Below are 26,491 nucleotides of genomic sequence, written 5' to 3'. Positions count from 1 at the left end.
GAGTGGGAACCGTATCTCCTCCATCTTTGTTTGGTGAACATTGGTAAACTTTGTCCACCTCCTCAGGTATGATGGTGGTGATGTTTCCAAGGTGAAGCATCAAATCTGACGATGTCAACTTTGGGAACTTTATGAAGCTCCTGAAAGATCGTATAGCAGTGGCGTGCACAGACTTTTTGAAGGGCAGGGGCGAAAAGGAAAAAAAGGGCACATATAGCGCATCCTCACAACTGAAGAGGGCACTTTAGCAAGCGTTTTGGCTCCTATAGGCACTTTAACGTGCATTTTGGCTCCCAGGGGACACTTAGTGCACGCCACTGTCATACAGTATGTCGAAATTCAGTGACGCCATTTGGAGTCATAGGCAGACATGGCAAAAGTACCCAGATTCTTTACTTGAGTAGAAGTAAAAGTACCTGTGTAAAAAACGACTTAAGTAAAGGTGTACAGAAATGGCCGTTTGTCCTGTTTGTCGCGCTGAGTTGTCACGAGCTGCAACACGAGTTTACCCGAGTAAGGAAAACGAATTTGATTGGACGTTATCGAGCGGGCGGGATATTCAAAGCTTGGGGCGAGACCGAGCTCCGTGTGTGTCTCAGACGTTTGAATGACGGATTACGGATCCAATATCAGTGGCTGATGAATCGTGTACAGGCTGATGTATAATCCGTGCGCCTGCATTATTCAATGCGAAAAAAAAAATAGACACTTTCATCCCGGATTCACTCAAAAATAGAATTTTGCACAAAGTTTGGCCTACATCGTCTGAAAGATGAGTTATTACATTAATTTTATGATCCAGAGTGGGCTCAAATTCAATTTTCTTTTCTGTACACCTTTAAGTAAAAGTGAAAGTACTGATCCAAATATCTACTCAAGTAAAAGTAAAAAGTACAGGCTCTGAAATTTACTCAAAAGTATTATTGAAAGTAAAAAGTATTTCCATTGCACCATTCACTGCAAAGCAAATAACCACACGATAATTTATCTTGAATCCATTTCATCAATGTTATTGTTTAAACAAACATTGTTCACATAGCCTAAGTTTACCTGCTGGACACAAAATGTATCCTAATGTACTTCACTATGGTCAGTCGTAGGCATTTGTATTGTACACTTCAGGTTTACACATCACACTTATGAACATTAAATTTTGGACCAGGATTGGCTTCTAAACTGTGGTGTCACAAATCATGCTCGTAGTCCCAATTAATAATTTTGTGGATTGAGACACTTTAGGGGGGTTATTATTTATGGCCCTTTTCCACTAGCGCGACTCGGCTCGACACGTCTCTATTAGTTTTGTTTGTTTTTTTGTTGTTGTTTTTCCCTCAAAAGGAAGGATGAGATTAAGGAAGAAGTAGAAGAAGAAGAAGAGGACGGATCCGATTTTTTCAGGTTTGTTTTACTCTTCAGTCCAGTGCTGATCATTGTGATCAGCTCTGTGTTTCAAATGGAAGCTGTTCGTCCCTCCAGTCCAGTCCAGTCCAGTCCAGTCCAGTCCTGCAGAATCCAGAGCTCATCTGGAGTCTCTTGGTTGTCAAACTAAAGAACAGCTTTGAAACAAACCTTTAACTTTTATTTAATCCTTTCTTTTACAAACAAAAGTCCACAAGAATAGAATAGTCTGTTCTGATACAAAAATAGAGCTTTTAAAGGAAGAAGCGACACTGAGGAGCAGCCAAGCACAGGGTCAGAGGCCACCTGATAATACAGGAAGTCCAGGTCAGAGCTGCTTCCTCTAGCATCTGCTCCAGATAGAAGTCCGCACCCTAGAGAGGAAGCCATTCCCTAACCTGCCTTTCATCCCTGTCCCAGTTTCCCGCTCAGACTTTGGGCTGTAGAGGTCAGAGGTCAGGGTCCCTCAGGCATGGCACACTTCTTGTTTCGGACCTGAACCACTTCCTTCCTCTCCTTCAGGAAGTTCCCAAAGGCGTCGTGCTCTTTGCTCTCCTCTGTCACTGAAATGTCCACAACAACTGTTCAGAGCTCACACACTGTCACCCTAAGTTCACCACACACCAAACAAACTAACAATAACTTATTATGAATGCTGGTCTTTTATCTCTTTGTTTAAACACATGATGTCTTTTTAATGAAAAACAGTGCCCCCTAGATGAAGAGAGCAGAACTACAGCGGCTGAGAAGATGAAACATTAGAAACATTTTTTCTGATCATATCTCCCAGTGTGGAGCTATCAGAAACAGATTAAGTTTGGTTTCATGATTATAAACTGTCAAAAGCTTCTAATGAAATCAATTCCACTTCAACACATTTGTGTTTGTGATTTAAGGCAGTTTAGACATCAAATATCAACAGTTTTTTTGCCATTTGATGGACCTTCTGCTAACAAAAGGTTATATAGTATATATACTTTTTCAATCAAAATGTAAAAGGCATTTATTTGCTTTGAAAGGTGCTACATGAATAAAATTTGATTGATTGATATATCATATACGACTGTTAGGACATGTATATTTGGGTAGTTTAATCGGTCATAAACAAGAGATTACAGGTTATGGGGCATGTTTGTGTCGCGGTGCGCAGAGACGAGAGCTGGGACACCAGGGCGGCGGCCCTGATCTTGCGAAGTTGTTTTTCAGGCAAGAGACGCAATAAGTGACACGCAAGTGGAAGGCAGAGAGCCTCCGTTCTCCCTCGTAACAAGTTAAGCTATTTATTAAACCATCACAATTACTCCAAAGCTGTTTAATTATGGTAAAAATGTAGCATAGTTACAGTAAGCTACAAATCCTGCATAGTTCCTCTTTAAAATGACACAAGATAAATCTGAAAATCAGTTACAGGTGATTTTTTTTTTGTATTATTTTGTCTCACCATTGTGGTCTATGTCGTCTGTGTCGCTGTCCTCCTCCTCCTCTTCCTCCACGTCATCAGGGTTACCACGTGTCATGATGAGGTCACTGGGTCCAGCGATATCAACACCCTCTGTGGACAGGACGTCAATCAGCCAATTACCCCAATGAGGTGAGCTCCCAGTGGACAATTAGGTCCTCATTTCTGTTTCCTATTTTCCTATCATCATGTAATTAAGAATATACGCCAACAACAGACTTGTAACATGTGTATGTTTGTAAATGTGACTGAATACTGTTCCTTAAAAAGTAAAATATGTTTTACTAATATTATATTACTCGTACCAACACTATTAAATCATGTTGTTCTTTCCAATAACCTGTTGTTGGTAAACCATCATGTTGTTGTGCATTTTATTTTATGAGGATCCATGTGTTCTACCTGTCGCAGGAGTGTTTGTCATGTCGACAACTCCCAGGTCTTTCCTGAGTCGCTCCATCTGCTCCTGCTGCTTTTTGCTCTGAGCCTCGGCCTGACAGACAGGAAGGAGGTTAAAGCATGCAGACAGAACACACACCATACACACACACACACACACACACACACACACACACACACACACACACAGAAAGACACTCACAAGCTGTTTGCGAAGTCGTTCATACTCGGGTCGATAGTCCCTGAGGAAGCAGGATTAAGAGTTCAGTTTATAAAACAATAGACATGAAGCACATGACAGATGAGAAACTCTGACACATCCAGTCGATTGCATCGACCTGCAGCAACCTCCACTCCTCGTTCCTCCCCTGTACATCCCGCCTGTTTGTTTGCGTTTTGACCGCTTTGCTGTAAATAATTGACATTATATTATATTTCTTTAAACGACAGACTGATCCAACCACGATGCAGCACAGAGCCTCACAGGAAGCCCCTCTGCCTCAGGCCGATACAAACTACAACTTCAGACCCTCTGAACCAACAGAGTGAGTGACCATAAAACTCAGTCTGTCATCACCTCTATGACATGTCTATTCAGAATTTACTCATATAAATAAGATGACAGTGGAATTTTAAAACTCATATTTCCATCTATATTTTCATATTCTATTTTCAACATTTATTATAGCATAAGGACTAGGGCTGGGTATCGTGGCCAATTTCCTAAATCGATTCGATTTTGATTCATAAGGTTCTAAATCGATTAACAACAATTTGATTCGATACAATTCAATCTGCTCTGGCTCAACTCTGTTACAAAATACAAAGGTACTATATTTTTTCTTTTCACCATAAACAACAGGTTTTATGTGCAAACTTGTAAATTGGACTGTTTTAACTTTAACTGTAAACAAAACTGTGCCAAGTTTCGAAAGTGAAAGTGTACTTGAACTGCAACATTCCATCACTGCAAATTGCATTAGGGCATTGTTTCTTAAAGTGCAAAAATGATATTAATGGTAACAAAACTAAAGGGAAGAATTACAAAGTGAAAGTTGGAAAAGAGAGGAAATGTGGTGAAATGGAGCCGATGGTAAATAAACAACAAACAAAAAGTGCACAAGTAGGATCTTTAAAGGGATAGTTCACCCTAGAATGATATTTCGCTCATTATCTACTCACCCTCATGTTGACTAAGGGCTGGAAGAATTTTCAGAGTCCACCGTCCCTTCTCTGAGTTACAGGGGGTCTCGGCGTAGCAGTGCATTTCAATGCCACGGTAGCAAAGGGACACCAGAGCTCTTCGTAAAAAAACACACACAAAAAAACATCCAAATACCTCCATGATGCTCGTATGTAATGTCCGTCTTGTGCTGAAGCCCCAATTTGCGTAATTGTCCCGAAAAAAATTAAATAAGTCCACATTCGGGGTCTTCCGCTGCCAGCGCGCATGCGCAAGGTTCGCACTGATACTGAAGACTCGAGTCGGTCTCAGTGCGAACCTTGTGCATGCGCGCTGGCAGCGGAAGAGCGGACAACAACACTAGGAGCTAATGCTACAAACATGCTTGGAATGTGGACTTATTTAATTTTTTTCGGGACAATTACGCAATTTGGGGCTTCAGCACAAGACGGACATTACATACGAGCATCATGGAGGTATTTGGATGTTTTTTTGTGTGTGTTTTTTTACGAAGAGCTCTGGTGTCCCTTTGCTACCGTGGCATTGAAATGCACTGCTACGCCGAGACCCCCTGTAACTCAGAGAAGGGATGGTGGACTCTGAAAATTCTTCCAGCCCTTAGTCAACATGAGGGTGAGTAGATAATGAGCGAAATATCATTCTAGGGTGAACTATCCCTTTAAGTCTGTCCACTTACGTCTCATACTCCTTGGCAGCATCTTCAACCTGAACAAACAGCTCATCCAATCCACTTCCTGTGACTGCAGACACGCCCACCACCTGCACACACACAGACAACTGAGTCAGGATTCCTCTTAATACATTTCACTTGAGCCCATGATGGCAACCTGATCCCAGAGCAGGTCAGCAGGCCAGGTTACCATGGTTACAATCTGCCCCGATTATGAGCTGACTGTGTTATACCAGCAAGGCAGCGTGTCCACTTCAACACATCACACAGCAGCTCCTCATCTATTTACACTTTACTTTGTGTCACTGTGTGCGTCATCTACTTCTACTGTGTGGTGTTTGTATCTCTTGAGTCAGTGCTACATAAATAAAGTTATTTTTGGGCTGCTCCTCTTACCCTCAGGCTGGTGTAGAACTCGTCCAGGACCAGACTCATGGAGCGGGTTAGGTTGCTCACATACGACGTTTCCTGGTTCAGAGCATCCTGGAAAACCTCAAAGTCCTGCATCCACTCCACTGCAAAGCTGTGGTCAATGATGTCAGTCTAAAAAACAATAACATAAACAACAGGACATGTGACTGAACATCAGGGCTCCGTTTCACAAAGCAGGTTTAGTGAAAACTCTGAGTCTGTTAACCCTGAAATGAGGCAAACTCTGGGTTTTCCGTTTCAGAAAGGGAGGTAACTCAAACCAGGGAAAGAGGAGTAACTCCAGCCCGTTTCACAGAGAGGTAACTGAAGCTCTGAGTCAGTTACTATGGCAACACACTCTGTGAACCTAACCTGGTCGGGAGCAGGTTTTCTCCAACTAACCCTGAGTTTCTCCTTTTTATCTGAAGCTGCAGACTGAAAGCAGCGGCTGACAGGACGTGTAAACTCTGTCAGGAGGATTATTAGACAGGGATGCAAACGGGTCAGGACCAAAAAAGAGAGGAATTTCCGGGGGGGGGGGGCGCTCACCATTAACAAATAAGTACATTACAATATCACGGAAAAGTCAATTTCCAGTAGTTCAACCCCAACTAAGTATTGAGTGCATATAGATGGACATAGTTTTCAGAAGGCCAACATTTCTATATTAAAATGCTTTTTAAAAAAATCCTTTGCAATATTTCCATTTTGGAGATACTGATTTTTAGGTCTTCACTGAATGTTAGTCATAATTATTACTATTAAAATAAACTAAATAAATAAAGACATGGGATGTTTCATTCAATGTGTAATGGACATATAGGCCTATATAATGTGTTAGTTTCACTTTAATTGAACACATTCTACATCGCGGAGACGACGTCTTTAGGGCTTCCTTCACCTCTGAAACGGGGCATGTCCGGTGCACAGCTCCACGGACATGCACCGTTAATATAATACATCCATGACATGCACGGGGGAAAAAACAGCGTCGCCGTCGCACCGACTTCGCCTCAGTTTCACGTGATTGTCACTGTCAGCCTGTTAGAAAAACATTTTACTGACCCCAGCTGAGACCCCCCCCCCCACTCTCGAAAACAAAAACTCTTCGGATCTGAACGATTCACACAAGTCACCTAATTGGTCATGAAAAAAGCGAGTTTCGCTTTTCGGCGCGCTGTTTGCATCCCTGATTAGACCTCAACTGGATGTTTTATTCTCCATGAGGATTTGTTTGATCGTTCCCGTTGTTCTGCACCGTCAGTTTCTCTCAACAACCCTCACATGACAGGACACGGACACTTCTCTCTCTCTCTCTTATTTTTTTATAGGTCGATCCACTTATGGATTATTTCCAGGTGTGATTGATGACTACACCACATCCCCGTCACGTTATAATGGAGACAAACTTGAACATATCAAACACACATTTGGAGTTGCACCTGCTCAAACACACAATGTTGAATAATTCTCGAGATTTCTTTTTTCGATTAAAGTAACATTGCGGAGTTTTTCGGCCTTAAAATAATGTTTCCAGACTCATTGCAATGGTAGAAAAATGGTTAATAGGATGAATGGTGCTGCCGCCGCAGCCTGAGCGGGGTCGCGTCGGCTGAAACTGCACTATGTAACTTCCCTGCACGGGTACGAAACACCGCCCCCCCTCCTCCCCCCTCCCCTCTGCGTCGAGGGAGAGACGTGGTGGGTAAAAGCGAAACTACGGTTCTCCTCCGCTCGTCCTCGCCGTTGTTGCCGCCGCCGCTGCCCCCCCACCTCACACACCCCCTCTTCCCCTCCCCCGACCACCCACCACACAGTCTCCTTGCAAACATGTGGGAAATACTGTCGTTTATTAATGGGAATAAACGCTGGATGCGCTTGCTGATAAGTTTCGTTTTCGTTTTTCCCCCCAGACGATAGCGCTTCTCAACCAGATGGTGGAAGCACTGCGCTGAAACTCCGCAATGTTGCTTTAATACTCACGTATTGTCCCGCGAAAAAAAAAAAAAAAATCAGAGCTCACGTCCATTTGCCGCTGCTACAGAATCTTTTTTTTTTTTGGAGGGGGGGACTAGATTAGACTCAGAGTTTGTTGAACCTGCTTTGTGAAATGGACCCCAGAACAGAAGTCAGACAGGAATTGACCTTACCTTGTTCATGACGACGATGAAGGGCAGCTTGGTCTTATAGAGAATACTGCAGGAGAGAAAGAGCAGCTGAGACTGACAGGACCTACAGTTACTACACATCAGAGGGAACTTGTCTTTGTCATGGCTGTTTTTCCTTCAAATAAACTTATGGTGCGTTTCATTAGAAATTTGATTTTCCAAGTTCCCGCAACGCTAGGTCGTCAGAAATGACCACTGGAGTTGGAATTCCTACTGGGAAATTCCAGAGCTCTCAATCCAAGATGCTACACTATGCATCAACAGTGAGGAAAAACTGCACTTAACACTGTTTATCAGCCACTTCACTTGTTTTTGTGTCATTAAACTAGTCGTAGTGACAGTATTGTGCAGCTTGTACCTGTAGAAATGCTGTTGTGTTGCCATACATATTATATTGTTGCTCTCACACACAAACTATCACAGTGTGTTGCTTTCAGGTGCAACCAATGCTAACAATAACAATAACAGCTAGGGGTGAGCTAAGTGGTGGCGTCTTTTTCCGCTCTGGAGAAAAGAGTTAAAGGGATAGTTCAACATTTTGGCAAATTGGCCCATTGCCATAATTGCTATAGTCATAGCAGTAGGTTCGTTACCTTTAATTGTAGGTGTAAGCTATTTTTAGTACAGCGGAGCGCAGCAGCAGGCTGCTCAGAGCTACGCTATGGAGGCTAAGGGAATTTCTTGGTTTCCCTCATTAAACTCATCAAATACAAAATCCCAAAACTCCACAGCGCTTTTGTAGACAAGTTGTGAGCTGCACAACCACCACGCTATGAGATAATGACGGAACGCTGATGCGCGTTGCGTTCAGGGACAGTTTTTCAGCAAGCAGTCTCCGTATTTACCCTGTATTTACCTCGAAAACGGCTCCGTTTCGTATCGTTCCGTCATTATCTCATAGCGTGGTGGTTGTGCAGGTCACAACTTGTCTACAAAAGCGCTGTGGAGTTTTGGGATGTTGAATTTGATGAGTTTAATGAGGGAAACCAAGAAATTCCCTTAGCCTCCATTGCGTAGCTCTGAGCAGCCAGCTGCTGCGCTCCGCCGTACTGAAAATAGCTTACACCTACAATTAAAGGTATGAACCTACTGCTATGACTATAGCGATTATGGCAATGGGCCAATTTGCCAAAATGTTGAACTATCCCTTTAAAACACCCGAATTGGCATTAAATAACAGGTCATTCTCCATCCCTTTCCTGATCTCACTCATTAGGCTGCGTGCACGAAATCACCGTCTCTCTTTCAGGAACGGTGCAGCGATGACGAGTATGATGAGTGTGTGCTGTGAATTAACGAGTGTGTACATGGAGAATGAAAACGTGAAGTCCCATCGTTGTGTGGCCATGATACGACCGTATACACGGTTCAGCGGCGGCGACACAGCAGAGCGATCCAGCGTAGGAGCTGTCCATGGTTAGGCCTACTTAAAGTCACTTGACATATCAAACAAAGAGAACTGGACTATGGAAGTTTGAATAGTCTAAATACAGAAGTTATCATGATGTGAATTTGTGAACCATATGTTGCTGTAAAAAAAAAAAAAAAAAATGTTGATTCAGTGGAAACCCAGCTTTACAGGCAGGGGCGGATGAATAAATAATGGAAAAAACAAACAAACAAACAGACAAATAAATCACTCCAACAGCCTATGTGTGTCTGGCACACTGAATCTAACAGATCTAATTTCTTTGGGTCTTGATTCTGAAATATACATGAAATATACAGATGTTTTTCATGACGTCACTTTGTTCATCGATTTCAGACATAAATGTGATAAGCACAGTGTTGTTATTACTGAAGGGCCACACGTACCTGCACGCATAGAGCATGTTGGACATGAACGTGACGGGGTTGACACTGCGGGAAGTGTCCATCACGTAGATCACCACACAGGGGAAGGATGACGCCTGAAACAAACACACACACACACAGTAAATAAACTAACTGTAACAGTATCAGTAATTAAACACAAACAGATTTCTGGTGTTAGGACCGACCAGAGCCTCTGTGATGATGGTTCCAGACGCCGACCAGGTGAAGACCTCAATCTGACCTGGGGTGTCGATCAACACGTACCTGGAGAGGTCAGAGCGCATCAGACACAATACAGAATCAAGCTACACAGTAACTACCACAACACACTCAGTTGTACAAGGACACACACACAGATGATACTGATACTGACCGATGATTCTGCTGCTTCTTCTCTATGAACTGCATCACCTGGAGAACACACAAACACACACGCATGTTTTACAATCTCATTTTCTTGTTTGTGCGAGCGACCACTTTCGCAGAGCTGTGCTCTGCGTCCGTCCGCCTTGCTCTGTACTTTCGGCTGACATGATTTTTGTTATTGTTGTGCAGTGCACGCTTACATATACGTACAGTGGGTACTAGTTTCATTTGGACGTTTCCCTCACGGAAAGCGTGATTCACGCGTTGCGTGAAATTGTAGGTCACATTGTAGCCACTAGGTGGAAGCATCGTACTGAGAGGCAGCTCAAAAGATTTTGGGATAATTCCACATTTGACCACAACGTAGCTGCAATGGAGAGTGGCGCTGTTCATAGGCCTAGGCAACTTCATTTGCAGCTGTGGTCGAGAGAGCTATAGAGTGAATGGAGAGAGGGACCGCTACGCCGGTCAATCAGATCAATGTTGTTGTTTTTATTGTATCACAGTGGTTACAGTACGTTCAACAGGATCAGTGGTTCTCAGTGGCGGCCTTAGACATCTGGGGGCCCGTTTCAATATTTCATATGAGGCCCTACCCTGTTAAACATAAAATGATTTGCCAGCTATGTGCCCATGTGTCACTGATGCTTTAAACCATGAAAGGACGTACACGCACTATCCATGCATCCCAGGTACGCACAACACATGAAGTGTTAAAATCACTATCAGGGCAAGAAACCAGGACTTAGCAGAAAAAACGAGGACTGAAGTTGGTTTTCATCAAAAAGCAAAATCATTATGTACATTTTCAGACATGAACAGGAATCTTAACACAATCAAAAACTACAGGCTTTAACAATATTCTTAATTTAAATTGGCAACAAAAGTAATGAGAGCAAAGTGCTCCGCGTTATTTCAGCACCACGACCACGGACAAGGAAAGGACGAGACATGCGGACAGACAGACGTCTACAGGCGCTGATCCTGTCGGTGCTGCGGTGCTGGAGCAGCCACTGGAGGCAGACAGACAGTTGTCTCCTCCATTATTAAAATCTGTAAATAAGCTGCGAATAATATCACATTTTAGTTGTGCTCTCGCTGTGTTTTATTTCTCTGTTAAGTTAGGATGTACTCATAGATCGCCTGTTTGGAGGCATTTTAACCCGAGGAAAAAAATAAAAGAATGTTCGTAGAATGGAGCCACAACGGGCTGATTTCAGCCAAGAGCAGCAGGTTGTTTTAATGGAAAGTAGGCTAGGCTACGAGCGATACAAAAAAGCTGATCACAGCCTGAAGCAACAGTGTTGCTGCAAATATAACAAGAGGAGGCTGCTTTTAATTTCTGACAGCTGAAGCTTATCCAAACAAAAAACTAGAGCAACAACAACTGTCATTTTTTAAATTTGTGTTTTATATTGTTTTCATATATTTCACTGATTGTAATAGAATGCGAGTGTGTTTTATTGAAAGCGAGACTGGGTGTGTGTATGAAAATCGCTACAGTGAACTGGTGCTCTGGTTTTTAGGTGCTCATATTTTCAAAGAAAACGGATTGATTGATTTTTACTTAACGAAATGAAACGAAAACAATATATATTATATTACTATATTGTTGCAACTTTAGAAAATTTAATCCAGGGGGAAAATGGCTTACAAACATGGACCAAAACGGCTCAGTAATATGCACAAAAATCCAAAAGAAACGAAAATGAACCAAAAAAATAACTAAACATCATGAAGTGGTCTCAATCTGTGTTTTACGCATGCCTCTGTGCGTCTGGCACATGTGTCTTGGAGTTCTGAATGGAGGCTGTATGTTCAGCACCCCTTACATGTGAAATGTATTACATGAAACACGACGAAATTTCTTCACTTAGCCTATGAACTGAAAAGTGTGAGGAGAGCTACTGTAGGAACCAGTTTTTCTGTTCAAAGCAAACAGCTGTGTTAAGTACTGTGGGGGGCAGGACTTTTGTCTGACAAGGTACTTGAGTGAAGTATCCACAAACACACCCATTGGTCAGAGATAAAGAGGATGCTAATGTGTTACATTGTGTCCAGCTGTCGTCACAGCAATTATTACAAGCACACCTATTGGTCATTGCTAATATGTCTATTAAGCTCATTACTTTCAATAGAGCCGAGAAGGTGGAACATAAAAAAATTTTCATTCTAGTTTTAGAGGTTGCATTTAAAAAATATATAAAAATAAAGTTATTAGGCTACTTTACATCACGTTCATAAGATGTGTAGTACGTATCTGAGCCGTTTTGGTCCATGTTTGTAAGCCTTTTTTTCCTCCTGGATTATATTTTCTAAAGTTACAACAATATATTAATATAATATTGTTTTCGTTTCATTTGGTTAAGTAAAAATCAATCAATCCATTTTCTTTGATACGATGAGATTGCAGAGCACCTAAAAACAGGGGAGCACCAGTTCATAGCAATTTTCACAACACTGTCACTCCGGATCAGCGGTACCACAACGCTGGTTATCAACTCAGTAACTCAACCCTGGTTTGTCTTATTGTGAATTTGTGGGGCGGATTCAAGGCAGCAGACAAATCACAAACAGAGCACTGACGCGTCAGAGAGAAGCGAGTTGAGTGCAGCGCACACCTTATTTTTCCTGTGAGGAAGATGAGAAAAAAAAGAACCGACCTCCGACCTGACCCAGTTATTGAATGTAGGGCTGGGCGATAAAACGATAACGATATATATCGGGATATAACTTTACTCAATAGCAATATGAAACGTGGTCGATAGAAAGTCGATAGGTTTCATTCATTCATGTTTTGAAACAGCCAATGAAAACGAGAGTTGCGCCGCGCTGAACCACTGGCTGAGCCAACCAGGTTAGATTGACACAGCACAGGAAGACTGTACACAGCACAACAACACGTGGTAATGTTTGGGCTGCTGCAGCCTGGCGTCAGCAGCGGGGCATCGCCAGTAAAAAGAGAGAGAGAGAGAGGAGTGTTGCCTCGAAAGAAAAAATGGAGGAGAACTAAGACGAGTGACCGCGAAAAGACGTGGTACGTCATGTTTACATTAACCCAGATTGATTGAACTCTAATATAGTAGGTGTAAACAACCCTAAACTTTAACCACGGAGACAGCAGGCAGTCGGAGCGGCTCGCCGTCACACATCAAAGGGAGCGCAGTCACGGCGTGGCCGCTCTGCTGCTGCTGCTGCTGCTACTGCTGCTCCTCACACCAGAGCGACACTGTTCAGCTGTGCCGACCTAAACACTGGCCACTTGCGAAACAAGCGCTAACCGCGGCGATTTCTCTTCCTTTTTCTATTTCAGCCGGGTTTAGGCTGAGAATGATCGCTAATTAGACGGGCCACGTCAGGTCCGGGTTTTAATTTTCACGTCCGTTTATAACTGTAGCAGCAGCAGAGAGATGGAGCAGCTCCTGTATGGGGAGCCTGGCTCTAGTCTGACCTAACTCCTGTCTGATGTAATGTTAAAGAACGCCTGAACAGCGGAGTGATAATGTCTGTAAAAAGACCCAGTGCTGTTGTACTGTATATCAGCACTCCTGTATGTCTCTTGTCCAATCAAATTATTTGGTTGAAACTAACTGTATATAATACCAGTTTTATTTATCTGAAACTGTTATTAGGCTACTCATTGCTTTTATATGTTAATCATTACATCTGAAATGTTCAATTTTTGACGAAAAATAAATATTTAAATCAGAAATAACCTTCTGATTAGAGTTGTCACGATACCAAAATGAGTAACCACGGTACTATACCAGACAAAGTATCACGGTTCCGGGTAATATCACGATACTGCAACCTTTTTTTTTTTATGAACTGCAATGTATTTGTACAAGTTATAAATACTTAATAATTACTTATAATGTTGTTTAGTGCATGACAAACATAATACTGGTGAAGTAGGAATTAGACTGAAACAAATATTTTTAAATAAGCAATAAAAAACAAATAAATGAAGTTAGAATTTATATGGTTGAAAATAAACAACCATTCAGTCTCTTGCACATTAATTTATGTTTAACAAATATAATCAACTTAGGATAAAAACAAATCCACTGTCTTTTTAAAAAATCTATTTGACAATAATGCTTCTTCTCCAACATAATAAACCATAGAGGACAGAATACAATGAACAGGAACTGATTCCCTGTGAAAACTATATTTTGATGCATTTTCTAGGTGCTTTATACTTGGACATCCTTTAACTCTTTATTCCTCAGCCTGTACACGGAGCATACAGCCTGATATTAGCCAATGAGAAAATAAACAGAGCTAAATTAATTAAGTGCCACTGACGAGGACACCGCGGCAGACTCGCCGCTCGCGCCCGGTGCTTCTGCCGTGGTGAGTGTGTTGTCTCGTGTTTGTGAAGCCGTGTGCGCGTCTGGGCGAGACAGAACTTTAGCTCGTTGTTTGTTTTGTAGCGAGTTTCTATGGAAGCGGAGCTGTCTCAGCTGTCTTCATGGAGTCCGTGCTTGCCGGCATGAACACACGAACAGCCAATCAGAGAACAGACGGGCGGACCCAGCGTGTGGAAACAGCCTATCATATCCCCGGACATCACCAGTAACAGGGAAACAGCCAATCATTCAGCAGCTGTATAGTTAGGTTGCAGTGGGTGCATGTGGGTTTTGTTTACAAGGGAGTAGCATGCAGGGAGAAGCCGGGAGGAGAGGAGAGGAGAGGAGAGGAGAGGAGAGGAGAGGCGGCCGCTATAGCGGAAACTGGCACCGTAGTAGTAATCCACAGTAGTACCGTCGTGTAGAATTTCTAGTATAGTAGGAACCGTTACGTTTTGGCACCGCGGGGTACCGTGGCTACCGTGGGTATCGTGCAACTCTACTTCTGATATCTTCAAATCTCACTTGTGAGTATGATGGAACATTTAGGCTTGACAAAAACAGTGACTTGAGTCCTATCGTGATATATATCGATATCGACTGATATGAAAAAAATTATTGTGATAGGGTTTTTTCTCATATCGCCCAGCCCTAATTGAATGTTTACGTTTATTTAGAAGAAGTTTAATTGGTGCTGATTAAACTTGTAAATGAATGCTGCTCTGGATTGATCAGACCTATTTTTAAACAGTGGCCAAACAACAGGACCATTTTATTATATTAGACTATTATTTTCCATTTTTGCTGAGCATAAGGTTTGTTCTAAATTAAATAAAAGCCTGTCCCATACAGACGCGTGTCTCTCTAAACGGGTCCGCTCGGCACACACACAGTCAAAACATGGATGAATGAAACCTATCAACTTTGTATCGGCCGCGTCTTGTAGCCTGTTTCTATCAAGGAAAAGTTATTTCAGGATATCCTATGTTTTATCACCCAGCCCGAAAGTGACACAGGCTCTTGCCCGTTCATTCACGAGAAATCATCCAGCTACACTCTCAATCAAACAAGGTGGGGGAATGAGAAATCTGTGGCACTACTGTACAGTAGTTGGCTCATTTTAAAAACACAGACGGGTGTGTTTGGAGCTGACGAGACTGAGGACCGAAAAAAGAGAGTGAGACGTATACTGTAGCTGCCGTCGTCACATTTTTCTCATCGAAAAACTATACTGTATTATTATTATATTGCATTTCCCATTCGTTTTCACTGCTCCGTGCTGCTGTCTTATGGAGGCTTCGTGTTCACTGCTCCGTGCTGCTGTCTTATGGAGGCGTCCTGCTGCTCACAGATGCCACCTGGCGGTTGTTGGGGCACATTGCAGCTTCTGGTGAAAACACAATTATTCCTCCACAAAAAATCCGCGTGACTCTCCCGTGAAATCATCCAAATGAAACTAGTACCCACTGTATGCATGCATGCACTGCACTTGTCTTATTTTTTCTATACTGCACAATTGTCCTTGTAAGTATGTGTGTGAATGGGACTTATACACCTGCTGCTAAGTCTCCAATGTCTTGGTCCACCCCAAGCGGCAGGAGAGGGCCATCACATCTGGATCCATCCATTTAGACATGCACTTTATCTATTTAAACTTGCACTTGCACTTTAAAAACTGGCACTTTACACCCGGCACTTTATAGAACTCATGCTGACATGCACTTTATGTATGAATGTTTATATGATGTGAATCACTGTATAACTCTTTGTGTATTTCTCTGTCTGTTTGTTTATTACCTGCCAAGGGACTGCGGATGCAAATTAGCAGGCTGCTAACTCTGACACATTTACATCTGTACACCCGTACTGATGTTCATTAATGTGTATTGTCCCTTTTAAATAAATAAATAAATGATAAAGTCATTTATCAGAGATGAGATGGTAGTCTCATATCCTATCCAGACTGGATCTCTGTCTGTGACCCAAACTGGTTCCCAAATATACGGTGGCCCTAAGAGCTAAACTCACTGAAACATAATAAAACATTATGCAAAGACAAACTGTTTTTGTGAGTCCCCAGGAACTCTTCTCTTGTGGTGTGAGCTTTTGCAATCGATAAAGTTAATTTGTGTTTGAAACAAGTTTATGTGTTTTCTGAAGCTGCAGTGAGTTGATCCCTCAGGGCAACTGTACAAAAATACCTTTATGCATGGGTCAGTGCTGTCAGACCATCCCCATGCAGAATTCTGCATGGGGATGGTCTGACAGCACTGACCCATGCTAAGCTATTAGCAGGTCTGCTCTGCTGTGTAGTCATGATTACTCAGACAAAATTCCAGTGTTTCGATTTGCATGTTTTGAAGTTTAATTCGACTACAGTGTTTGAGTTACCTGATCGAAGCGCGTGGCAAACAGGTTGAGCGACGTGACAATGCCACCGTTGGGTCCGAGGCCGTACTGCTTCATCACCTCCTTGTAGTTTACAGTGTCCCTGATGTCTGGAGACAAGAGGACAGGACAGACTGAAGACAAGTAAACAATATTCTCCACAACAGCAACGTCAGGGATACCCTCATCGGCCACTTTATTAGTTACACCTGTTAAACTAGCCTACTCATTAACACAATTATCTAACAGGCCAATCACATGGCATCAACACCATGCCTTTCAACATGAAGACGTGATCAAGATGATCAGCTGAAGCTCGACCATGTCTGTCCCTTTATGACCACCACAGTGAATGAACCATCTTCTGACGGCTACCTCCAGAAGGATGACACTCCAGGTCTCAAAGCTCAGATCATCTCAAACTGGTTTCTTGAACATGACGATGAGTTCACTAAACTCAAACATGCTCCACAGTCCCCACATCTCAGTCCAGGAGAGATTTAACTGTTGTATCTGTGACGCCAAGACTTAAAGCAGAAGTAAGCGGAATGTTTGTGTTAATATAAGTCTTGAACAAAAGCAAAAAGGGTCTCCCGCACACTGTCAAGTCACTTGCAAAAGACTTTAATAAAACAAACAACGTTTCGGTCCACAGGACCTTTTTCAAGCAGAGATGTCACATGTCACATCTCTGCTTGAAAAAGGTCCTGTGGACCGAAACGTTGTTTGTTTTATTAAAGTCTTTTGCGAGTGACTTGACAGTGTGCGGGAGACCCTTTTTGCTTTTGTTCACTCCTTACCTATGCTCCAACGCACCTGTTTTTCAAGATTTTTTTAGGTGTGCATCAGCCTTCACACCTTGACTGTTAATATAAGTCTTAAATAGTTATATCTTCCGACAGCAATCACTTACATAGAGTGTTTGGTTCGAAACATGGGTCTGTCAGTCACTCTGCTCTGCTGTAAGCAGAGGAGAAAACGTCTTGTATACTTCCTTGTGTCCTACAACCTTTATCCAATGAGGAGAGAGAACGGCATGAAGGGCTGTGTGTGCAGCCAAGGGATGCGCGTGAATGTGGTGACGTAGGGACGAGGACCAATTGATAGCTTTCAGTGACGTCACTTCCCAGTGACCTGGCGGTCAAAAGCAACATTCCAAAATGGCCCCGCAATGGACTTTCTATGGACAAACAACCGAGTAATGACTTGAATCATCTGCCAGCAGCCGAGAAAGAAAGATATAAAAACAACTTTGAAGTTTTGGGCACTTGTGACCCATATACAACACCAGCTGCTGTACAGTATACGAGCTGTTTAAAATTACCAGTTCCCTGCCGAAGCTCGAGTTGGGCGATGTTTACATTTACCTAGTGGAGAATCCATCATCCTCCACCGCTTGCAACCAATATTTCCGGTGTTATGGCTCAACTGGTTTCTGATTTAAAAGCCCAATTTTGTAGTTTTTTGATCTTAAAATAATGTTTCTGAACTCATTGAAGTGGTAGAAATGTACCTGTATCTTTCCTGTGCGGGAACACCGTGGTACCGCAGCTCCGCTGAGCTCCACAGTCTGAGCTCCAGCCCGCTGAGCCCAGGCTCCCTGCTCCTCTCACCCACAAACCAGAGCCCTTAGCTGGGCTGCACGGTGACCAGCTGCCCCCCCTCCCCCCGGAGCTTTGCTACGCACCGCTACCGACCGCAGCGATGACGGCGGTCCGACAGCAGCGGGACCGGCGGCGGCGGTGGTAACCCGGCGGGGCCGCCCGCCACCGGACACGGCAACAGCACCGCCCGCGGCGGCAGCGACACGGTAACGGGGGTCGGGACCGACCGCGGCGCGGCGAGGACGATGACCGGTATTGTTTAGCGTATTTTCAGAGTGTTTTCCATTAGTTCGTAACTTTAACATGACAGGCTTTGTCATAGTGTGTGGTATTGTGCAGAGTCAGAGTAGTGTGGTGCTGACTGTCTGTAGATTGCCTGAACAGGTTCACTCAAACAAGCATATTGGCTGCACTAACATGTGAACTGCGGCTTGATTTGTGAATTTGTGACAAATCAGCGGACGGAAGTGCAGCACAGCTGTTGTTCGGTACGGTAACCAGTTAAATCAGACACCAGTTGGGCCATAACACCGGTATTTTTGAAGCAGCAGGGAGCAGTGTGTGTTTTTCTGCCTTGTCCTAAGCCGCGGACAGCGGGGAAGTGGATTGTTTTGACCGCCAGGGGGGCGTTCCACACGGGCCGTGATGTCACATGAAAGCTATCAATAGATCCATGACGAGGGCGGGGACTGCTAACTCCATCGGCTGACAAGAAGTTAGCCAAAACGACCGGATCTCTTACTTCTGCTTTAAAGCTGCTCCAAAAGGCCAAATAAACAAGGTGTACATAATAAAGTGGCTAGAGTATGTAGAGTATATTCTGTGTGTGCAGGAGAAAGGCTTCTCCTGGTCCTCACCAATGTTTGCAGGGAAGGGCACTTCGTGGACGGCAGGGTCGAGGTTGATGACATATGGAGGAGCTTTGAGAGTGTGAAGGTGAGCCGTCAGCCTCTGCACAAAACACACACACATACTCAACACAAACACACACACATACTCAACACAAAACAGAGCAATGCCGCAGAAAGAATAACGACACAAAACAATCCTCACAGGCCATGTGTGATGTTTGGCACCTGGAAACATCTATAATTCATGACTTATATATTTCATTACATATGTCTATTTAGTATTTACTGTGACAACCTCTCCATGTCGCTCTGCTTTCAAACAGAGACATCTCCTCTGATCAATACAAATGTCTAATCTGCTCATTCTTTACTATTGATGACTTCACAATGTGTTATTATTAAGGATTTTGTCCCTTTCAGGATCCTGTAGGAACGGTGCCCCAGTGTTTCCAGTGATTTGATAAATCAGTACTTTTAATCCTCGAAAGTTAACCTGCTAGGAGCGGGTGAGGAGTTCTGCATTAAAACCTGTAGTTGTATTGGTACAGAAGATGCATAATATTGTTGAAGTTCCAGGTTGTTCATAATGTTTTGTAAAAGGATAGTTCATTAACTTTAAACTTCTTAGTAATGTAGGCTACTTGTACTTCTTTGCGCTAAAAAAAAAAAGAAAACAATTCAGAGTTCTTATTATTTAACGTTATAGGTTATCATGCTATTATTTTACTGGCCTGGCCCATCCTGAACTTCTCTCTGGGCTCCGGTGAATTGATAGCTGCGGGACATGAGGTGAACTCTGCGGGTCGTGTGAAGGTGCAGCTCGCCTGTAAAGCCCCTAATGTTCCGGTTAACACAGAAACCTACTGTAATGTCTTCAGCCTGTTCACCACAGCTAATGTTAGCACACAGCTAACGCTTAGCCCTGACGACCACAGGAGCGGGTTAGGGTTTAAAAACCGCCGTTTTCTGTTGTCAGTTGATGACCAAGAAGAAGACCTGTCAGTTTTTAACCCCACCTAAAGCGCCCATCCCTGTCTCCCTCTCTCTGTCACCTGTTAGGAGGCTAACTAATGAAGCTAGCCGCAGGGAGCCACACACGCTGACTGACCTGAACAAAGGTGGTTTTCCCGGACCCCGCCATCCCCAGCACGATCAGACACACGGGTTTGTCCCGGGCAGCAGCCCCCGGTGTTCCGCTGTCTGTCCCCGCCGCCGAACCCTCCTGGTCTCCCATCAAAACCTCCTCGGGACCTGGACCGGTGTGCTGCTCCGACGCTGCCATGTTGTTTGGTGTTATGACAACCGGTTGCCGTAAAGAGCCCGGGACCGTCGTAAATTACTGGACATATGCTGGACTCACTCAAGTGTATCCGTCTGCGGCCTGCAAGAGAGAGGCGTGTTTTGTTTTTGTTTGTTTGATTTTCAATAAATCTTTATTGACAGAAATATAATCAATACAAAGGCAGTTAATGTACCTTCAAACAAACAATTGAACAACAGCCAGGGAGTAGGCTATTAAATAAATACAGAGAATAGAGAGCACCAATCATACGTTTTCATAGCTTTCTTATTATTCGAGTCACAGATACTTTGCATGTACTGTTCCGTTTCCCTTTGGAATGCCACAAAAGTGACTACATTTAGCTTTGTGTATGTGATATTTCCCTCATATTATTATCAAGTTTATGACATATAGTTCTTTCTGTTTCTTACTTTGACATCGTGGACACCAAAAAGTACATTGTTCCAATCTAAAGAAAAATCTGAGTCAATCTGGTCAATCTTCAATGTGATGTAACGCATTACTTCTTTCCAGTAGGTGGCAGTAGAGTTACAGTTCCAAAACAGGTGCATCACAGTTTCAGGCTCAGACTCACACAGAGAACAATTCACACATAGATCTTTCTTAAATTTTAACAAATAATGTTTGGCAGGGTAATATCTATGAATTAGTTTGATATTCCGTTTTAATAAAAAAACGGGAAAACGGAAATACCGTGGTTTTTTCCTTTTTTACTTTTCAAACAAAAACCAATAAATGAAAAAACAGAGTCGTTTTTCCGTTTTTGGTTTTCTGAATCAAAAACGAAAAACGAGAAAACCACAGTCAAATAACGGCCCGAATTTGGTTTTTGTAAATTCATTTGTTCGTTTTTCGTTTCATGTTTATCAATATAACGGCGGGCAGAACGGAAGCGGAAGTGACACGTAATAACTTCAAAATAAAAGCGTGCTTATTTTCATCCAGACTACCGTTCTCTTTATACACTCATTTTTACAGTTTATGCTCGACACATATAGCCTACATTTATTTCAGTGAACTAAAGTAGCCTATGCCATGTACTAGCTACTAGTGTTTTGTGTGTCTGTGTGTGTGTGTGTGTGTGTGTGTGTGTGGGGGGGGGGGGTCAGGGGTCAGGTGGGATGATACGTCACAAGCGTAGTAAAATCAGCTGTTCTTCACCTGTGACCTGCTATGTTTTAGCTTATTGACATTCCTCTGGAGCTCAGTTTTTATTGTTGAAGCGCGTCCGGCCCTATTAGCCATTAATTGTTCCATCCATAGTCGCCCTAACAAGTAGGTTATTTTTAGCTGAGTGTGAATGCATATTGTAGGAAAGTTTTACCCTGCGAACTCACCAGCATCACACACAAAATAAAAGTAGCGTGCTGCTTACTTTCATACAGCCAAACGTTCACTTTATAGCCTAGCTACAGCCCTACACCAACGTTAATTAAGCATTATACAACAGTTAGTTCCGACCATGAGTGCTGATATACAGTATAACAGCAGTGGGACTTTTTACAGGCGTGTGTGTGTGTGTGTGTGTGTGTGTGTGTGTGTGTGTGTGTGTGTGTGTGTGTGTGTGTGTGTGTGTGTCTGTGTCTGTGTCTGTGTCTGTGTCTGTGTGAGGTTACACCTAACAGGGCCTAATGAATTTTAAACAGGAAAAAGGCCTTATACTCCATTTTTACTGTACTATAACATCACTTTGGTCCATAGGTTCAGTCAATACTTGGTACAGTTGACTTCAGGTCCACCCTGACTACTCCCTCAGTCATTACCAAACATTTTTACTGTATGATTTTGGAGAAATTAAGCCTCAAAGTTGCATTTTTTGATTTTATTTTTTTTGAACAGGAAAAATTGCCTTATACTCTTTATTTACTGTACTATAACATCACTTTGGTCCATAAGTTTAGGAAATGGTTGGTACAGATGACTTCAGGACCACCCTGGCTACTCCCTCACTCAATATCAAACATTTTTACTGTATAATTTTGGAAAAATGAAGCCTCAAAGTTGCATTTTTTGCTTTTTTTAAACATGACAAAAAGGTCTAATACTCCATATTTACTGTACAATAACAACACTTTGGTCCATAAGTTCAGACAAAGGTTGGTACAGTTGACTTCAGGACCACCCTGACTACTCCCTCAGTCATTATCAAACATTTTTACTGTATCATTTTGGGGAAATTAAACCTCAAAGTTGCATTCTTAGCTTTTTAAAAACATGACAAAAAGGCCTTATACTCTTTATTTACTGTACTATAACATCACTTTGGTCCATAAGTTCAGACAATGGTTGGTACAGTTGACTTCAGAACCACCCTGGCTACTCCCTCACTCAATATCAAACATTTTTACTGTATCATTTTGGAGAAATTAAGCCTCAAAGTTGCATCTTTAGCTTCTTTTAAACAGGAAAAAAGGCTTTATACTCCATTTTACTGTACAATAACATCACTTTGGTCCATAAGTTCTGTCAATACTTGGTAAAGTTGACTTCAGGATCATCCTGGCTACTTTCTCAGTCATTATCAAACATTTTTACAGTATCATTTTGGGGAAATTAAACCTCAAAGTTGCATTCTTAGCTTTTTTTAAACAAGACAAAAGGTCTAATACTCCATATTGACTGTACAGTAACATCACTTTGGTGCATAAGTTCGGACAATGGTTGGTACAGTTGACTTCAGGACCATCCTGACTACTCCCTCACTCAATATCAAACATTTTACTGTATCATTTTAGAGAAATTAAGCCTTTTGCAAAGCTTTGCAAGTTTTGCAAAGCCTAATGTTCCATCTTTAACTGTACAGTAATATCACTTTGGCCTAAAGTTCTGACAATGGTTAGTGTTGACCTCGGGAATATCCTGACTACTCACCCATGCAGTGTCAAGTATTTGGACTGTATAATTTTTGAGAAATGAATCCATGAATTTTGCTCAATATTCACGCAAATGTAAAATCCCTATGATACATAATTTTTGACAAAAGTTGATAAAGTTGTTTCCAGGACCATCCTTACAACCCACTGATCCACTATTAAGCATTTTTCCTGCATCATTTTAGAGAAATTCAGCTATACAGTTCCATTTTTACATAGAAAGAGGCCTATACTCGGTATTTATTCTCATTTAGAGGCTTAATTTCTCTAAAATGACAGAGCTTTTCCAGTGCAAGTCCAATGTTTGAAAATGACGGAGGGTGTAGCCAGGATACTCCTGAAGTCAACTGTACGAACCATTGTCAGAACTTATGGGCCATAGTGATGTTACAGTACAGTAAATGTGGAGTATTAGGCCTTTTTCCTGTTTAAAAGAAGCTAAAGATGCAAATTTGAGGCTTAATTTCTCCAAAATGATACAGTAAAAATGTTTGATCATGACTGAGGAAGTAGCCAGCGTGGTCCTGAAGTCAACTGTACCAAGTATTGACAGAAGTTATGGACCAAAGTGATGTTACTGTACAGTAAAACTGGAGTATAAGGCCTTTTTCCTGTTTAAAATGCATTAGGCCCTGATAACCACCACTCTATAGAAGTGATTGCTGTGGGAAGATATAACTATTTAAGACTTATATTAACACAAACATTCCCCTTACTTCTGCTTTAATGATGTGAAAAAAAGTGTTGAAAACACCTCATTACACTGTAGCCTAACAGCCAATAAACAATGGTTATAGCCTACACACACACACGCACGCACGCACGCACGCACGCACGCACGCACGCACACACACACACACACACACACACACACACACACACACACACACACGCCTCGATTGCCTCCGTATTATCCTCGTCTTATTTTGAAAACCGGAAGTCATCTCGCTTGATTCTAAACTAGCGCTAGCTTTGCAGGTGGACTCTGATAATGATACGGGCGCAGTTAAAATGTCTGTGCGGCTGGCTTGACTCCGCGAAGACGAACGACGGCTCATTTGACCGCAGTTGTATGGGGAGGGAGCGTGGCTCTGACTTCCTACTGTCCAGCTGAACAGCGGAGTGATAATGCCTGTAAAAAGTCCCACTGCTGTTATACTGTATATCAGCACTCATGGTCGGAACTAACTGTTGTATAATGCTTAATTAACGTTGGTGTAGGGCTGTAGCTAGGCTATAAAGTGAACGTTTGGCTATATGAAAGTAAGCAGCACGCTACTTTTATTTTGTGTGTGATGCTGGTGAGTTCGCAGGGTAAAACTTTCCTACAATATGCATTCACACTCAGCTAAAAATAACCTACTTGTTAGGGCGACTATGGATGGAACAATTAATGGCTAATAGGTATGGAGGACTGACAGTGCCACAATGAAATATATAAATACACCATTAAATAATTACTTAAATGTGTAATTAATTAATTAAATGTAGAATTAATTAATTAAATGTAGAATTAAATACATAAATAATTTATTAAATGTGTCATTAATTAATTTAAATTGGTATTAAATACATAAATAATTTATTAAATGTGTCATTAATTCATTAAATACCAATTCATTTCATTTAAAACATATATTTAATTATTTCACTATTTAATTAATTATTTCATGGTACTGTGTTGCAGGAAAGTGCCACAATGAAATAAATAAATACACCATTAAATAATTATTTAAATGTGTCATTAATTAATTAAATGTAGAATTAAATACATAAATAATTTATTAAATGTGTCATTAATTCATTAAATACCAATTCATTTCATGTAAAACATATATTTAATTATTTCACTATTTAATTAATTATTTCATGGTCCTGTGGTGGTTGCAGTGCACCATGAAATGTCAATCTGTCAAACTCACCCATCAAAGTCAGTACCTTCCTAATACCTGATTGGTTACCCTGCACATCAAGTCAAGGCATATCGATTCCAGATAAAATGGATTGACGCAGAGCTGGTGAACACACTCCTAAACACTGGGTGGCGCTATTCACATTAGATTCAGAGCATGCGAGGTGCAGGAGGGTCATGGATGTATTATATTAACTGGATACCGGACCGGAAAATTGTCTGAATAATTGTCTGTACTGGCTGTGTTCATAGTTTCATCATCATCATCATCATTAAGCCTTCAGGTGGATGAGACTCTGGCTGTTTTCGAAACCGCATACTACCGTACTGCCTACTACATACTGCGTTATATGTAACTGCATACTGAATGTGGGATTCAGTATGCTGCTTGAGCAGACCGACGCCGTTATCATCACAGTATGCAGTATACGAGTTTCCCAGAATGCATTTCACGGCAACCGGTAGCAGCAGCTGTAAACAGGCTAAAAGCTGTTTTATTTCTCGCTCTAGCGCTGTAATTATGTAACTTTATTAAGTTTTAATATTTTTTCATGCGAGAAAGTAACTGTTAAGACCCCAAATATACGGCCAGTTTATCCAAATGACGGCTGTTTAAAAGTTTTCTCCGATGTTTTTTGGAGAAGTGAAGCTCCGCAGCGACCGGGACATCACAGAGGCAGCAGCCGGTCTGCAGAGCTGCTCGGCCGGCCAGCACTACGACGTCATTCCGGAGGAGAAAACCATCGCTAATTAACTTACCCACAGGTTTTTAAAGGTTTACCACCGGCTGGTTAAATTATTTTTAGGAGAAAAATGTTGGTCTCAGTGATGAAATCTCAATTGTGGCAGTAGCATTAAGTTAGTTTGTTTGAATGTAAAGTGAAGCTTCTTGTGTGTAAGCAGCGCTGCCTCGGGGCTCTGGAGCCTGACGTTACGTACAGAAATCACCACATTTACAAAAAATAAATAAATATTTTACAATGAACCGATCAGTCTGCATGAAGTTTTATTTTATTAAACTATAGTTACGGTACACGGCTACACTACCGTCTTTGGTTACGGTTAGACGTCAGGGGAGCGTTGCATTGTGGGATACAGTAGGCGATGTAGACTGGTCAGATGCATACTGGAGATATTTTCCGAATCAGTACGACATCCGGGAACTTTTCGCATACTGCAGATTTTGCTTTTGTTCGCATACTGCATACTACATACTACATTTTGGCCAAATCAGTACGTACTAGCAGTATAGTATGCGGTTTCGAATACAGACTCTTTGTAATTCAACAGTTTAACCATACAATATTTCCACAACACG

At 42.1% G+C, this 26,491-nt stretch overlaps 1 protein-coding gene across 1 annotated transcript; it reads right to left on the bottom strand.

Moving 5' to 3' along the window:
- Nucleotides 1-1,340: 1,340 nt before the first annotated feature.
- gpn1 (GPN-loop GTPase 1) lies at nucleotides 1,341-20,377 on the bottom strand. The gene is made up of 13 exons (XM_085768854.1): nucleotides 20,194-20,377; nucleotides 19,092-19,185; nucleotides 16,634-16,740; nucleotides 9,898-9,935; nucleotides 9,710-9,788; nucleotides 9,525-9,619; nucleotides 7,692-7,737; nucleotides 5,527-5,673; nucleotides 5,137-5,219; nucleotides 3,459-3,498; nucleotides 3,260-3,350; nucleotides 2,840-2,950; nucleotides 1,341-1,961 (listed from the first exon to the last, which is right to left on the bottom strand). The coding sequence occupies exons 1-13, from the start codon at nucleotides 20,365-20,367 to the stop codon at nucleotides 1,855-1,857; spliced, it is 1,212 nt and encodes a 403-aa protein (XP_085624980.1). The 5' UTR covers nucleotides 20,368-20,377; the 3' UTR covers nucleotides 1,341-1,854.
- Between the last annotated feature and the right edge of the window lie 6,114 nt (nucleotides 20,378-26,491).

This window comes from Trachurus japonicus, chromosome 3 (genome assembly GCF_045865225.1).
Source record: "Trachurus japonicus isolate A0001 chromosome 3, Traja_1.0".
In the NCBI taxonomy this organism is placed as follows: domain Eukaryota; kingdom Metazoa; phylum Chordata; class Actinopteri; order Carangiformes; family Carangidae; genus Trachurus; species Trachurus japonicus.
The sequence above is the reverse complement of the archived record's forward strand: the minus strand, read 5'-3'. Positions and strand labels throughout refer to the sequence as shown.

What these genes read in the sequence shown, in the direction of transcription:
- gpn1 (XM_085768854.1), bottom strand. Translation starts at nt 20,367, where the DNA reads ATGGCAGCGTCGGAGCAGCACACCGGTCCAGGTCCCGAGGAGGTTTTG. An exon ending in GCCCTTCCCTGCAAACATTG is followed by an intron (nt 16,741 to 19,091) that starts GTGAGGACCAGG and finishes TCTTGTCTCCAG; the next exon opens with ACATCAGGGACACTGTAAAC. An exon ending in CCATCATCACAGAGGCTCTG is followed by an intron (nt 9,620 to 9,709) that starts GTCGGTCCTAAC and finishes TGTTTGTTTCAG; the next exon opens with GCGTCATCCTTCCCCTGTGT.